The 16,787-nt window shown below is 38.6% G+C and overlaps 1 protein-coding gene across 1 annotated transcript in view; it reads right to left on the bottom strand.

Moving 5' to 3' along the window:
- ABCA5 (ATP binding cassette subfamily A member 5) overlaps positions 1-16,787 on the bottom strand; it is a 54,263-nt gene that overhangs the window by 7,141 nt on the left and 30,335 nt on the right. Inside the window, exons 19-32 of the mRNA XM_029912145.1 lie at positions 16,379-16,580; positions 14,547-14,716; positions 13,303-13,430; positions 10,251-10,388; positions 8,696-8,809; positions 7,767-7,937; positions 6,664-6,777; positions 5,346-5,483; positions 4,653-4,727; positions 3,692-3,783; positions 1,641-1,764; positions 687-804; positions 468-559; positions 125-300 (exon numbers count right to left, since the gene is read on the bottom strand). Of these exons, the coding sequence (XP_029768005.1) occupies positions 125-300; positions 468-559; positions 687-804; positions 1,641-1,764; positions 3,692-3,783; positions 4,653-4,727; positions 5,346-5,483; positions 6,664-6,777; positions 7,767-7,937; positions 8,696-8,809; positions 10,251-10,388; positions 13,303-13,430; positions 14,547-14,716; positions 16,379-16,580 (1,852 nt within the window). The remainder of the gene's footprint in view (positions 1-124; positions 301-467; positions 560-686; positions 805-1,640; positions 1,765-3,691; positions 3,784-4,652; positions 4,728-5,345; positions 5,484-6,663; positions 6,778-7,766; positions 7,938-8,695; positions 8,810-10,250; positions 10,389-13,302; positions 13,431-14,546; positions 14,717-16,378; positions 16,581-16,787) is intronic.

The raw sequence follows: 16,787 nt of genomic DNA, 5'->3' as shown, positions 1-16,787 counted from the left end.
AAGCAGTCTACTATAGTCAGATAAAAACAGAGCACAAGAAACCTATGACATCTATTGCTAGACTATTAAACAGAACCCAGCTATAATATGAGTGCAAGCAAAAAATGCTGCAATTAGTTTTTACCGTTTTACGACTTCTTCCACATCAGTTTTACTCATTCCTTTGATAGATCCATATATTTCAAAATGCTCCTGCAATGTAATATCTGGCCAAAGTGGATTTATTTGAGGACAATATCCCACAAATTTAGCAGAATTGTCCTCACTATTCAATCCTAAAGAATAGTCTCCTATCAGCACCTGTGGAAAAGACAGTCCTTACTCAACAGTATTTTTATGGGTTTTGCATGTCTTTATAAAGACCAAAAAATTATTTATAGATGCTGGTGACCAAAATGGTAAGAAAACAAAAACAAAAAATAGATAGCCCAATTCATTTTCTATTAGTGTTCAGCCACATACTGTACCTGGCCAGCAGTTGGTTCAACGTCTCCCACTAGCATATTAATCAGTGTGCTTTTCCCAGCTCCGTTTGGTCCTAGCAATCCAAGTATTTCTCCTGAATAAAATAGATAGATAAATAAATAAATAAAAATGACATGTTACCCATGTGACCCAAGAACAAAAAGGAACTGCTTTTTTCCTGAAAAATATAGTAGTTCAATGGTAACTAATTTAATGCCAACCTTTTTTTACACAAAAAGAGACATGTTTAGTTGCCACTTTCTTTATTTTTCTCCCAAGAAGAAAATCTTTCCTTTCATCATATTCTTTATGCAGACTGCTGACCAGAATTGCTGGTTTCTAAAAAACAGAAGATAATATATTAATTATTTTTTAAAATATAATGACAAACACACTCTCGCCAGTGGACAAATTGAAAGTTTATCAGCATAAAATAAGGTTTTTTGACATTTACCGAGGTTAGACAACTAGATTAGATAATCCTGTCTTCTTAGTAAATCGTTGCATTTCTGCTTCACCATGGCTACATTTCTTTCTTAGGGACAAGCAGGGGTTATCACCATTATCTCCACTCAGAGTCCCTGTTTTTCACGTCTAAGTCCTCATTGTCTCTATACACTGCAAAACCATTGTAAGAGTCCGATTCTGCACCTGACCCCTATGCAGACAACAACTATTGGGAAGCAGCAGCAGAATTATGCTCAAGATTGCTGTCAGAGTTGCTCATGTACAGTACACAGCACATCTCCTCCTCCTCAAGGCTTGATCTCAGTGGCACGATGCACCTAACTCCTACTAGCCTGAAGTGTGAGCACCCATTAGCTTGGAATCTAAAAGTACCAACCCAGCCAGACACAGAGCTGTTCTTACGGCAATAATTCTAGGTTTTACCATGGGTAAGAGGAAATTGACACACACAAGGAAGGCACTGGAAACAAAAGAAAATAAGCACTGACATCGCGTGAAAAAAATAGAATCCTATTTGTTCATCTGAATTTTTTAATACAAAATAATTCAACTATAACTAATTCAGAAGACGAAACCAATATCTCGTTCTAATATTTCCAATTAAGCATTAGTTTATTATTTCAGAGCTGGCATATGTTGATTTATTGACAGCAATTTTATCTGATCTCACCCTGTCCCCTGTGATTCAATCATAATTACACAATTACCTCATCACAGCTCTGGCAGGTTGTCATTTCTTTGACCCACAATCTCTCTGCTTTTACATCTTCATCCTCATTCTCATTATGTGGATCATCTCGAAATTTCCATGTTTTGATCTTTGTAGAAGTTCTAAAGAGAGGAACAAATATTAATTTATGTTCAGTCTTTAAACAAAGCTCCCAGGGATTTCACTGGAGAGCTGCCCGATTATGGACCGAAAGATCGAGACCTTTGTGTTTGTTAGGCAATAAACTCATGCAATTAGCCACATGTGAAAGGGAGAAAAAAAATCAGTGGAAAACAAGTCTTTAAAAAAATAAAATTCAGTTGTCACTTAAAAAGAACTGTATCAAAGGGAATAAGCAAAAAAACTGCACTAAAATAAGGCTACTGGTAGTTCACACCATAGAAGATCAGATCATTTAAATGTAAACAAAGCCCTTTCCTGTTGATTCTTAGCTACAGAAACCAGTGAATATTAAAATTATTTCACAACGGTTACACTGGTCTTACTGTTATAAACAACGGGGTAAATCTCCAAAGCTGTTTATGATGAAACAGCTGTACAATTTTTATTAGCCTCTACGAACAGTGTGCAAATAAATTTCACAAGCAATATTCAAAATGTTCCCATTACAGCTCCAGTCCTGTTAACACACGAGCAGGTATTTGACCAGTTACAAAGGTTTTACTTCTGGGGGAATTCTGTGCCAAAAATTTAAAAATTCTGCAACAGAAAATTAAAAATTCTGCACACAGTATTCTTAAATTCTGCAAAATTCTGCATATTTTATTTGTCAAAATAACACAATATAATCACACCAGTATGAACAGATTTTTTGGGGGGTGGAGAGAAACGGTTAGGGAGCTTCCCCCATGCAGACCCTGGCTGACCCCTAGCCTCTCCAATTCAATCAGGCACATGTGTCCCTACACCCATTCCCCCCATCCACATGTCCCTCCACCTCCACTCAGACATCCATTTCCCTCCTCCCCATGTGGCCCTGCACCTCCTCCCCCTGTCCCCATGTGGCCCTGCACCTCCCTCCTTCTGTGGCCCTGTGCCTCCACTCCCATTCAGCCCCTGCCCCAGTCTGTCCTCCCCCACTAGCCCTTATGAGCCCAGTCTGTGACCCCCCCAGCAGCCCCACGCTGTCTGTCTCCCCATAGCCCCTGTCTCCTGACCTAGCCCTACAGGTGATGTTAAGAAGGCTCTGCAGGCTCTCTCTCTTCCTAGCTGGCTGCCAGCGGCTGCTGTGTTCTATCGTCACAGCGCCGTCTGGTGGGCATAAGGTAGAATTGCAGCAACTTTTCAGCAGAAGCTTTTTTCTGTGCAAAAAGATTAAAAATATGCATGCACTATGGCGCAAAATTTCCCCAAGTGTAAGGTTTGCAAGATCAGGGCCCTTGTTTGCAAAACAAATATAAGGAAGTACATCTTCACACAGAGCAGTGGAACTCATTGCCATGGAAATTTGTGAAGGCCAAAAGTATAATTAGGTTAAAAAAAGAATTAGATAAGTTCACACTGAATAGGTCCATTGACAGCTATTAGCCAAGATAGTCCAGGATCCAATCCCTGTCCGTAAATTTCCAACTCCCAAAAGCTGGGACTGGACAACAGGGGATTCCCTCTGAAGCATTGGGCACTGGCCACTGTGAGATGACAGGATACTGGGTTAGATGGACCATTGGTCTGACCAAGTATGGTCGTTCTTATGATTTTATGGCGTTAATGTGAGTTGCACAAACACATTTTATGAGGGAATGACCCTTACATTAGTCATTCTAGCAGAAAAGAATTATCTAAATTATGTCAGATACATAGGTTTTGATATAAGGATGATGGCCAGTACAGAACAAGCAATGTCTGCACTGTTTTAAAACATCAGTATAATGCAATAGGACATATTACTCCAGTGACAAAGGGATTTTTGTTTTATCTTTGGTGTGCCTTCTGCTGCACATTAGCTACTCCCAGTTAGTGCTACCAATACTATCTTAAGATGGCTTTTTCAATACAGAATAATAAAAGATCCTATCAACCAACACAGACCTGAAAAATGGGTCCTCTCTTATCGATTTACCTCCATTTTTCACTTCAAGATATCGCAGAAGGAACAGCCACACTACACATTGCAAATAAGGCTAAAACAGACAGAAAAACAATTTCAGTTAATCAAAACATTTCTAGCCCCTTCAGGCCAAACGGTTGTCCAGGGGATGAATGCTATGAAATGTTGATTCCCTCCCAGCATGAAGGTGTTCATGACAGACTCCAAGGCAGTGAAATCGTGTCACTAATTAATTCCATTGGAAGTAAGAGGGGTATATTTCCAAAAACTGTTTCATATAGCATGAGCATATGTGTTGTTATAATTAGAATATACTTCCAGTTATGTATAAAATATAAATGAGTCATTTAAGAGTGAAATATGATTTAAATCAGTACTTTTTAATTAATATTTCAGAAATGGTTTTCTGAAGTTTGGCCCACAAAACAGAACAGAGAGGAGAGGAAAATGTTATTTTATGACAACTTTCTCTTTTAAAGGAGCCACTCAAATCTGTCGTAAACCAGACTCTTTATTTACTACGTGAAGGCTGTAACTTGGCCTCAGTTAAATGAGCCAGTATGTCTCAGTCCAGTTCCTAGCAGACAAGAGTCTATATCACAAAAACAACATCTCAGCTGGGCACTCATTGACAGACTCGATAGGGAGGCTAATGACTGAACACACAAAGACTGAACTCTTCCATAATCCCAACCAGCAGTCTTATCTTCCAAGGGTAGGGCTGAGCCACACTGTTGGGGCAGTAGGTGTTGAGCTGAGGGAGTGGGGCAGCTTACGCTGCTGTTGCCTATTCTGTAATCATTTTTTGGCTGCAGGGCAGTAGTTAATCCACTATCTCTTATAAGCATTAAATAAAATTCTTAAACACCTTACAACAAGAATGTCTTTAGGAAGTGGCTTTTCATTCAAAGTTAACATTTCTGACAAATAACTGGTGCTTACCGCGATAACTGCTACCAAGAGTTTGTCCCAGGGGTCATGGTATTTTTCATTCTTTTGTAGGTGTTTCCGTGATACCTGACAATGTGACGAATATTTACACAAAGAACTTTTCATCCAATGCTACGTTTTACAGCTAAATTTAACTGCAGATTATAATGAACTACTGAAGACAATTTATTTATACACTTTATGAGCCTGATTCAGGTTTGCACTGGCTTTACATCAGTGCAATTCCACGGACTTCTGTGGAGTCACTGCTTGTTTACATGGAGGTAGAGAGAGATTAGAATCAGTACCAATGTATTTTGTCAATTGCAGACTCCCAGTAATCACAACAGCTCAACTCGACAGACAGAGGGACATGGAATTTGCCTTTATGTATTTAACAAATGCTCTGTTTCTTCCAGCTTCTGAAACTACAACATTTAGCTTACAACAAGGAGGTAATACAAACAACTTTTTCAGCAGTTGATGCTATTTATAATCCATTAAATGGCCATCAGGTATATTACAGCTCAATGCAGAAGGCAAACTTCCCATTCACTTACATGTAGATCAACCACATTACCTTGCAATATATATATGTATTCTGCTAGCCCATGTACTAGGGCCCCTGACGTGACTTTCAAAGTTCTAAAGTTAAATTCCTCATAAAAAGGAACCAACCAACATCCCAATACCCCAAAAGCTTACCTTTATAAAGCTAATCAGGCATCCAATAAGAGGATAGATTGGAACGAAGGCACAGAAGACATAATGAAAAATGGTGGTTACCATGAAATATCTCATAAAGAATGCTACTTCAGTGACAACAGTAGAGATCAAAGCAGTCTAAAAAAAGAAAAAAAAAACAAAAAACCACGTATTTTTATCCAAGCCTGTCTCACAAACTGACATGGTCATAATATTTAATACAAGTTGTGACAAGTTAGAAAACGGTCTGTATTATTTCTTAGGAATGTTATGTATGACTCGGTTTCCTTGTTCAATTTTATATTGCTGCCTGACTCAATGCAGTTAAAGCAGGCTCTAATGGGGGGTTGTTAAGGTACCTAGGATGGGTAAAACAATGACACAGATGGGACAGCTTCTCAGGTACCTACTGGGCCTTCAACTGGGGGAACGAACCTACCTGGCACCAACCAAATTAGCATGTTTTCCTATTTCAAGGCTACAGCGGATATGAAAAGACGCTGAGGGGTTAAAAAAGGTGCCATGGCAGAAAGGGAGGGAAGAAGTGGTCAGCTCAGCTGGAAGCTAACAGGGACACAGTCAGCACGCAGCAAGGCTGACATACAGACTTGAGACCCAGGGTCTGCGAGAAAGTTATGTGTAACTTGGCACCCAGAGAGAATGGGGGACACCAACGTTGTCATGTCTACCTAGGGGAATGCCAAATATGGGTAAGACAACATGCATATAGGTCTTTGTTATTTTTAAATCCACTTCTCTCAGCTGTGTGTACCATCTGAGCATCTTTGTTTTGAAGAAACTCCTTCTGCATACTATTACTGATCACTAGCTGCCAAAATAGAACTCTGGCTCAGTTGCACCTACTAGGTAACATGGTTGGCATCCAGAGAAGTGTAACCCAGAGACCTGGTTGGAGAGTGGTTGGACTGCAGGATCCTACACCAAAGAGAAGTGGAGGGCCAGGCCTGCTACCAGAAAGGGGTGCACTCGAGGGACTGGTAGATGGTCTCTGAAAGAACAGCCTCCCCAGAGATTGTGACCCAAGTAATCCCTTGTCTTATTCCACTCTGAGTAGAACTATTCAAAAGCGTCTGTTGCTGTGGCAAGGAAGAGAAGCAAAGAAACATGTATATTGCCTCATATTTAAACCATTTGACATTTCTCTGATTTGCAACTGAAAAGGAAAGAAATTAAGTAAATGACAAATGGTTTAAATATGAGGGAATTCTTTTCCAAAAATGATAACTGAAAAAAATGTTGATTTGGCTTTAGAGGAAAAAAATGTTTAAAGTTAACTAAAAACAAGAGGCTGACTTACCATTGAAAAAATAAACGACCAAAATTCTTTGGTATTTTGCACTTTTTTAAAGGTGAAAGAGAGCACGTAAGTGAACAGCACTACTGATGGTACATAGCCAATAAGGCAGAAGATCTGCAAGGGAAAAAAAGACATTCCTTAGAAAGATTCATCATATACTGTGCTGTCAGAATACTCATTATGCCCAGGGGTACAAACCTGTTATTGACATTTATTTTGTAAATGCCTGAATACTTTGAGAGTACATTTTCATCTCCAGTTGATCCTGTTAGTTAAAAGCTAATTTAATTGTTTTGAGATGCTGTACTCAGCATTATATGTGCTATTAAAACTTCCTGATAAAAAATGCAAGCAGGGCAACAAGTCCCATCTCTCAGTTAATTTAAATCTTTTCTTTAAATCATTTCTCAAATGGCACTATTGGGTCTCACATAAACACTAATGATATGCATATTTTGGTAAGTGTTGCAAGTCTCATGCTCAATTAATTTCACTGACTTGCAGAAATTAAAACAAGAGCAGGCAAGTTGGAGGGAGGGATGGAACCACAGTCAAACGATAGCATGCCAAGTATGAAAAGCTCAAAGGAAAACTCAAAGTTTCATAGTTCTCACCTAAGAGAAGAGCTCTGGCTCCAGGGTCCTGAAACATGGACCCTGGAAGGCCTGGGCTCCTCAGCCCCAGGTCGGGGGACCCTGGAAGGCTTCCCCAGAACAGGGGACTCTTGTAGCCTCAGCTGTCAAGGAGCCGCAAGTGTGGGAGTTGGGGCTCTCAGCTCCCTGTCAATCTGCCAGGCAGGCTGCTGTGAAGGTGGGAGCCTGGAAGTTTGGAATCCCCAGTAGCCTAGCAGGTGGGCGTGCTGGTAGGAAGCCAGTCAAGTTACTAACAGAAATCTGCCTGGCAGGCCAGGTTCTGTCAGAACTTTGTCAAAACTGAACAGCCTCCATGAAACTTTTAGATTTCAGCGATCTGGCAAATTCCGGTGAAATAACATTAGGGTGAAATTTTTCCGACCAGGAAACAAAAATGAACACGTCATATTTCTTATACACTTTGATAAAGGACTTTAATGAGAACAGAGAAGTAAATAAAACTAGACTTACAATAGCAAGGAACTTCCAAGTATCAAAATAAACACCATGATGAAATGCAAATAAGCTTCCTATCATCAGAACAAGAATAATGAAAAATAAAGGAAAGTCAATGACTGCTTGTCCACTCCAGTAAGCAGATGGATAAAGACCTGAGATCTTAAGTTGAGTGTAAGCTTTGATCTGTTAAAGGGAAAAAAAATTACAATAGGTGTCAAAAATGCCACAAATGGCAGTAATGTTAATTCTTATCAATGCTTAAACAACTTGGGCCTAATTCTGCTCTCAAATATTCAGGCTTTACACTAGCATCATTCCAGTGTCTTCACTGGAGTTATTCCCAATTTGCAATTTTTAGACACCAGGGGAGGAGGTCTGTGTATCCACATTTTTCCACAAAAGGACTTGTTAGTTTTGGGAAGAAGGGATAGAAGCAAAACACCCAGTAGGAATATGGACTGAGTGCCCTCTATGATCCTACTTTCTTTAGTTTCAGCTGTGCATCCAGCTGGTGGTAGGTTATGAAAAGACTAGCGCGCCCAATTCCATCTCCAAATCTACAGCCAGTTCTTCTATATGCAACCCCCCCTTGTTTCTGCTCACATTCATATTTGATTCATATAATTTGTCTCCGCAACTACTTGTTAAGTCTTATATAAAATTTAACTTATGTACATTTATTCTTGGGGTAGGTGCATCCAGTAAACACTCTGACACATTTAAATGTATTTGAAAATTGAGGCGTCCTGACACACCACTTGGTTCTGAAGTTGTTGTATACTCTACAAATCATCCCACCATTTCGTCCCAGACAACAGCCATTACCAAGTTATTACTGCATGATTATATCATCCAGTAATGACCTTAAAGAAGGTTTTATATTCGTTTACATACTGAAGATTTAAAATGACCCAAACTCCATAGTTCAAATTGAAGATTACCTTATGGTTTTCTGCATTTTCCATGGCAAAATATGGTGGCACCCCTGTTACAATGATTCCTAGTAACATTGCTTGAAAAAAAGCCTCCAGTCTGAAAACTGTGTCATCAATTTCCTGAAAAATAATTAGACTTCAACACTGGGAAATTAGAATATACTAGAGACAAAAAAACAACTCCTCAAACTTTCTTTTTAAAGTTTCTAAACATGATTTCCTGTGCTCTTGTACCTAGACTCCTAACAATGCCACTTTAGTTACAGCTTATTATAAAAGCATACAAAACTTTAAAATATGGCAATGCACAAGTCTGTTCTATCTGATAAGTGACGTTTATGTTATGGACGGGACTGATTACCGTTTAGTTCCAAAAGAGGATAGTTCATAGCTGCTAAGACCTTTTGCACAGCAGCTGAGATAAAAACACTGCGATAAAGTTTTGTGTAGATTTTTGTGCAGTTTATAAAATCAATATATTCAGAAGAGAAAGAAAATGGATAGTTGACTAATGTAACCGTCTCTTTGCTATCCTTGATTACTGCAATCTTGCTCCTCTCAAGTCTATTGAGAATTCTGCTGTTAAGATCATCTTGTTGTGCTAATCACATTATCGCACATTTTGAGTCTCTCTTCTGGCTCTTTGTTCATCTCCCCATCAAATACAAGCTTCTTGAACGAAATCCAGGCCCCAATTAAGACAATGGCATAACTCCCATTAAATTCAACAGGACTAGGATATCACCCTTTGTCTTTATCTTTAAAGCCCTTCAAAACTGAGACCCACCCTACCCAGGTGATCTAGTAACCCATCAAAACATTGACCTCCACCTTCGTGCCGCCAACATTCCCAGCCTTTACTGCCCACCAGATCAACCCTATACAACTGTGTGCTTTCTTCCAGACTGTGCCTTATACGTGGGGAAAACTCTGATAAAATTCTACCTTATCCTGTTCCAAATCCCTCCTTACGACTCACCTCTACCACAGTCTAATCAAAGCTAGGTGGGTGACAAGCTCTGATCACTCCTCTTGCCCTCTCCCTTTCCCACTCCATTTCTTGCTATCCCCAACAACCAATTAAAAAGCCCCAACCTACAGTACATAATTAACAAAGTTGTGCTAGTTCATCACTATATTAATTTGCTTTTGTGTCATATTTCAACCCCCTACTCATGCTCTATTTGTGTCCTTAGATTTGGGAACATCTCTTGTCTATGTTTGTAGAGTGCCCTGGATTGGGGCCCTCGGGCATCACCATAATATAAATATTTACTACGTATAATTATATTAAAAAAATCTGAATATGATTTTTGTAATTTAAAGTTGTACTGCTTAATGTGCAATATTTCATTACCTTAGAGGCTTGAATTAAATGGCCACACTTGGATTTTGACTTATAGCTACATTTTTTCACATGCTCCAATATAGGGCTAACCTCAAGAAGTGCCTAAATATTCAAAGCCACAAAACTGCATGCACAACTGCGATTTTGCTATTGTTTCCTTTGTAATTATGCAATTTTAAGCCTATGATACCTCCTGATTTGAACTCCACCTACTTGAATGAATGGGTTACTCCAGATTTGAATATTCTCAGTCACATTTAAATTGTGGAGAAACAGGTTGCTAATGATGTTCATCAAAACAGGCAGAGAGTGCACCATAGTACTGTTGAATACAGCTGTAAAAATGTAGCTCTACAAAGAAAAATATTTTCAATGTTAAATTTGCAGCATGAAGGTTAGCACTGAGATATCATTGGAAGATTTATTAAAAACCCTTTGTACAATATAGTACTCCCTAAAGCATAGTGTTACTAACACATATCCTAATGCAGTAAAAATATTCACAATCTAAAGAACAGAAACTTAACCAAATTAATTCCAATGAAAATAACTTTATGAAAATGTGCCCTTTAGCTACAAGGTTGGTTGTTAGCTAACTTTAATACTTGTTTGGAGTACTATTACAGCAGGTTTGGGTCCCATGCTCTTCGAGAGACAAGGTGGGGAGGTAATATCTTTTATTGGACCAGCTTCTGTTGGTGAGAGAGACAAGCTTTCGAGCTACACAGAGCTCTTCCTCAGATAACACTTGTGCCATACGAGGGGCAGATAGTCAACTGGTATAAACTGTTATAGTCCCACTGAAGTCAGAGCTATAACAATTTACACTAGCTGAGGATCCGCCCTGTTCTGTAACAATTTGATGTTAACTTTACCAAGAAATGGGAACAAAAGGCAGGACTTTAGTGTTGCAAATTGTTTCCTCTTAGTAACATGAGGTACAATCCACATTTCTTCAAACCTTACCATGTTCTTTCACTTCAGATCACACGTTGGACTTGAAAGACAGTGCTTTGATTTATATATTAATACACGCACTCCAATACACGCACTTCTCTTTCCATACTAGAGCGTTGTTGCAAGAGCAGTTTGGGTGAGCTGCGAAGGTGAACTGAGAATGAGCTGACAGTCTAATATGAAAAGAGACCGTGTTGGGTGCACAGATTTAATATATTAAACACCCAGATGTTTTTGATGTTTAATTAAAAAGACCATTTAAATAAAATATACTTAAAGAAATTCCCTCATTTACAGTATTAATCCATCGTTAGCATATGCTAAAATATCTTTTAATAGACTGGAAATTTTAGTAAAATAATAGACAAGCTATCTTCTGCCAGGCAAAAAGCAGTATTTTCTTCATTGTGTTATTACCTCACATTTGAAAAGTTCTAGAATTAACTTATTCTTAAAAAACCTTAAGTGTCTGGAGATGCTAGTGGAGGTTCAGGTGCATAGCACAGACTATATGTAACTGTTGCTATCACTCTAATTTAAATTAGGCTGTTGATTAATCGCAGTTAACTCACGCAAACTCAAAAAAATTAATTGCAATTAAAAAAATTAATCATGATTAATTGCAGTTTTAATCACACTGTTAAACAATAGAGTCCCAATTGAAATGTATTAAATATTTTGGATGTTTTTCTACATTTTCAAATATATTGACTTCAATTAGAACACAGAATACAAAGTGTACAGTGCTCACTTTGTATTATTATTTTTGATTAAAAATATTTGCACTGTATTAAAAAATAGTATTTTTCAATTCACCTCATACAAGTACCATAGTGCAATTTCTTTATCGTGAAAGTGCAACTTACAAATATAGATATTTTTGTTACGTAACTGAACTCAAAAACAAAACAATGTAAAACTTTAGAGCCTACAAGTCCACTCAGTCCTACTTCTCGTTCAGCCAACCATTAAGACAAACAAGTTTGTTTACATTTATGGGGAATAATGCTGCCCCCTTCTTATTTACAATGTCACCTGAAAGTGAGAAAAGGCATTCACATGGCACTTCTGTAGCCAGTATTGCAACATATTTACATGCCAAATATGCTAAACATTCGTAGGCCCTTTCATGCTTCAGCCACCATTCCAGAGGGCATGCTTCCATGCCGATAATGCTCGTTAAAGAAATGATGCATTAATTACATTTGTGACTGAACTCCTTGGGGAGAACTGTATGCCTCCTGCTCTGTTTTACCTGCATTCTGCCATATATTTCATGTTATAGCAGTCTCGGGATGATGACCCAGCACATGTTTATTTTAAGAACACTTTCGCTGCAGATGACAAAACGCAAAGGAAGTACCAATGTGAGATTTCTAAGGATAGCTACAGCACTCGACCCAAGGTTTAAGAATCTGAAGTGCCTTCCAAAATCTGAGAGGGATGAGGTGTGAAGCATGCTTTCAGAAGTCTTAAAAGAGCAACACTCTGATGTGGAAACTACAGAACCCAAACCACCAAAAAGGAAAATCAACCTTCTGCTGGTGGCATCTGACTCAGGTGATGAAAATGAACATGCGTCAGTCTGCACTGCTTTGGACTGTTATCGAGCAGAACCCATCATCAGCATGGACGCATGTGCCCTGGAATGGTGGCTGAAGCATGAAGGGACATATGAATCTTTAGCACATCTGGCACGTAAATATCTTGTGACGCCAGCTATAACAGTGCCATGAGAACACCTGTTCTCACATTCAGGTAACGTAAACCAGAAGCAGGCAGCATTATCTCCTGCAAATGTAAACAAACTTGTTTGCCTGAGCGATTGGCTGAACAAGAGGTAGGACTGAGTGGACTTGTAGGCTCTAAAGTTTTACATTTTTTTTTTTAATGCAGTTTTTTTTGTACATAATTCTACATTTGTAAGTTATACTTTCATAATAAAGAGATTGCACTACAGTACTTGTATTAGGTGAACTGAAAAATACAATTTCTTTTGTTTTTTACAGCACAAATATTTGTAATCAGAAATAAATATGAAGTGAGCACTGTACATTTTGTATTCTGTGTTGTAACTGAAATCAATATATTTGAAAATGTAGAAAACATCCAAAAATATTTAAATAAATGGTATTCTATTATTGTTTAACAGTGTGATTAATTTTTTAATCGCTTGACAGCCCTAATTTAAATATGAGCAATAGTATCGTCTCCTGAAAACATCTTTCAGAGAACAGAGCACCAAAAACTACTTCTGAGGTACCCAGGAAAGGCCAGCAGCACCGCAACACATGCCCATCTTACTTACCTTTTCTGAAAGCGACACATTTAAAGCTGCACTGTGGGGTGCAGCTGACACGTAATCACTGTCATTGAACATCTCAGTCAATATCTTCTGGCTGCTGAGAGCACTGATGAGATTATCAATATTTGATCCTAATATAAGACAATAAAGAAGCACACATGACTATTCATCACAAAAGTATTTTGGCTGCATGCAAACTTTACACCGAAATTATGAACGCATTTATATCAAGATAACAAGAGAGAGTAGTTTTCCCATATCATCTTCTTTATGAGAAGTTACTGTTGTTTCTCTACATGTATAGACTCTTCAAATATTTTAAATAGTGCTTATGTTTTGATTTCAGCTCCCTCCTTCAATATCCACACAAAAAACTTAGAAAAAAGGAAGTTTTGTTTGCGGTGTACATCAAATTAAAGTAAATTATAGTTCAGAAATGGTTATAAAAATATCAGGGGGCACATGGATAAGTTTGGATAATCAAGGTTTCAGTGAGACACTCGTTTTAACTGGAGTTATTTATCATGGATAGGATATTACTCTCTTTTAGAAAACAGGGTTCAAACAATGGAGGTTATAAGGTATATGAATGGTGTGTGCCTAAGATATTGGACACAATGTGTTTTTCTTATTGTCATGACTAGAGGTTCATGGACTTTACTCAGCAAAACTTTAAAAAAATAAGGGTGGATGAATATGCAATTTAACCACGCTACTTTTAAGGTGGACTTTTCAAAAGTGCTCAGCGTTGGCCTAACTCTGCTCCCACTGACATCAGTGCTGGGAACTTCTGAAAGTCACACCCTTAAATTGCATAGGTGGGTCATTTAAGAAAGCCATTTTCATTCCCATAGCAGCATACAGAGTCAGAATGCCACGCAATGGAAAGACTGAAGAATTTGTGCATCTTAACAGCTCCTGACAGCAGTTTTTAATCAAGTTTGGATAGAGGTTCACTCAGCTTTAGTTATCACCCATGACTGATTAACACTGGAATGTTCCCATTTTAAAGAATATTAGATGCTTTTATGTTCTCTACGTTGCAAATTAAAAAAATTCAACCACCAGCCATTCATTGCAGTGATCATTCTTGAAGCTCCAGGCTACATTCCACCTCCTTTCACGTTCTGTATGGTTTATTGTCTCATACCAATGGGATGTTAAGTTTAAAAAGACATTATTAAAACTGGAGTATTAAATACACAATAGTAATCCAGTATAACTGTATTTGCTTTTTTTCTTCTCACCTGTGGAGTTCTGAAGGAGGAGACTTGTTTTGTACTTGTAGTATTTTTCTCCAGGCTTCAGCAAGTACAAATCTGGGGAAAGTTTGATGGGAACCACAGGATTTTTGAAGTAGTGATGTATAAGAAACATTAAAATCTGAACTACAAGAAAAACTAAAAAAAGCAACAACCTGAAAGAAATAAAGTGATTTAAGTAAAGTTCAGTGGAAACTGATCCTAATTATTTGCATCTTATTTAAAACAAGTTGTCCCTCAGGTGTCAGTCTCAGGCCCACAATAGATAAAGACATTATCATTTCGGTTAATGGAAGTCTAATCATGAACACCCCGATTCAGTCCACAGACTACAGTTAACAAAAACTAAACACATAAAAGGCAAAGCTCGTTATTGACTTCTTACCATAATTCAAAATTGCTCTGGAAAAAAGCAAGTGATGTTGGAGGCTACAGCAGGCAGCAACGTAACCAAAACAGTACATACATCATATTGTCATCAGTATTATCTACAGAAGAGGCTCATGCCCAGGGAAGCAAATATTCATCAGCAGCATCAAGTATTATGATAGCCATAGTATATATATATATATATACATACATACACAAAATCGTCATCCTCTTTTTCCCCCAAAAGCATCTTTGCAGACACAGGGGGCAAAGCATCACCATTCATTCTTGTTCATGGCTTGTTCCTCCAATAAACCCAGCCTGATCATGTCCCAGCATATGATGTCACATCATCTAGGCAGTGGTCAGCCTCTAGGTCAGACTGACTTTGGTTGTGTTTGCATTATTTTCTCTGGCATCCTATTAGCTGTTTGTCTTCTACAACAGCAGTTCTCAACAGTGGATCCATGAACCCTTTCACAGGGGCTGCGGGGCTCCGTGGCTAAAATCCAGAGCCTGAATCCCTGCCCACTCAAAATAGAAGTCAAACTATACCGATGCCCAAAGGCCCACCCCCGGCCCAGAGCCCCGAGTCCCTTCCCCTTCTCCCACCTCCCCCGCCGGGCCCTGGAGTTTTTATAGCAAGTTGTCCTGGGCCTCAGAAAGGAAAAGGTTGAGAACCCCTGTTCTACAGTGTCCCCACCATTGCAATCTTTTTGATTGTAATCACTCCCATGCCCTGATTTCACATCCTCCCCCGGCCATTTAACTTCATCTGTCTTAAAATCATTTCACTTTACACTTGCCATCTTTCAAAAAAAAGTCTCACCCCTACTGCCTGCAGCTTTCTGATGTCTGTTTCATTTAATGCAGCTGCTCCCAGACCCTAGAGTAATACTGTTAGTACACTGGTGTGATAAATATTCACTTTGGTACCAAATATAATGTTTTGATCAGTCCATATTTTCATCGGTTTCTGTGCAGCACTCATGGCTAAGCCACATCTTTTAGCCTAATCCTTGGTGGAATTGTCGGCACTGATCAAGCTTCAGCAGCACATATAAGATTCCACTTGTCCTACGTCTTCTGCATTTCGACACTTTTTCTATTGTCCCTTTTCCAAGACGCAACCACTAGGTCTTCATTGTAAGTTCAAGCCTACTACACTGATTTTCCACGGGAGCAAAGAGCACCATGATTAATTCAAACACGTCTGTCGGTTATATGACATCATCTCCATAAACTAAAGAGCTTAACTCCAATGTCACGCCCTCCAACTCATCTAACGTTCTTAATGTCCAGTTTAAAAAACTGGATGAAAAGCTACATTATACACCACAGGTATAAAACAAACTACTAAAACATATCTAAGCATGTTTGCCATTTGAACTTCTGACACTCATACATGGATTTTGGTAAATGAAACGGGAAGCCATCTTAATACTTACATAATTCCCAATGACTTATTTTCACGTCTTAAGTTAAGGAAGTGAACCTTTGTTATAGTAGAGACCTGCTGTTTCCAGAGAGCTGTATTGCTTACTGCAGATGATTTTGTCTCAGAGAGTATCAGTAGGCTTTGTTCCATCTCATCAAGCGATTTTGTATCCACTTCCTCGCCTGCTGACTGGGAATTAAATATGCTATAATCTATAGGGAAAGAGAGGGGCATATAAACAAAACATAGGATTTACCTTTCCTGATCAAGTCAATGGACCACGTCATGTAGTATCCTGCCTTCAGGAGTAGCCAAATGTTAGTGGTAGAAATGCATCTAAACAAACTTTGCAATGTTGTACAGAAGCAGAAAAACCCCTTTCTGATCACCTACGCAACCAGCATACACCCAAAAGATGG

Source organism: Terrapene carolina, unplaced genomic scaffold, assembly GCF_002925995.2.
Source record: "Terrapene carolina triunguis isolate 2854851 unplaced genomic scaffold, T_m_triunguis-2.0 Scaffold192, whole genome shotgun sequence".
NCBI classification, from domain to species: domain Eukaryota; kingdom Metazoa; phylum Chordata; order Testudines; family Emydidae; genus Terrapene; species Terrapene triunguis.
This window is presented reverse-complemented; position numbering and strand designations above follow the sequence as displayed.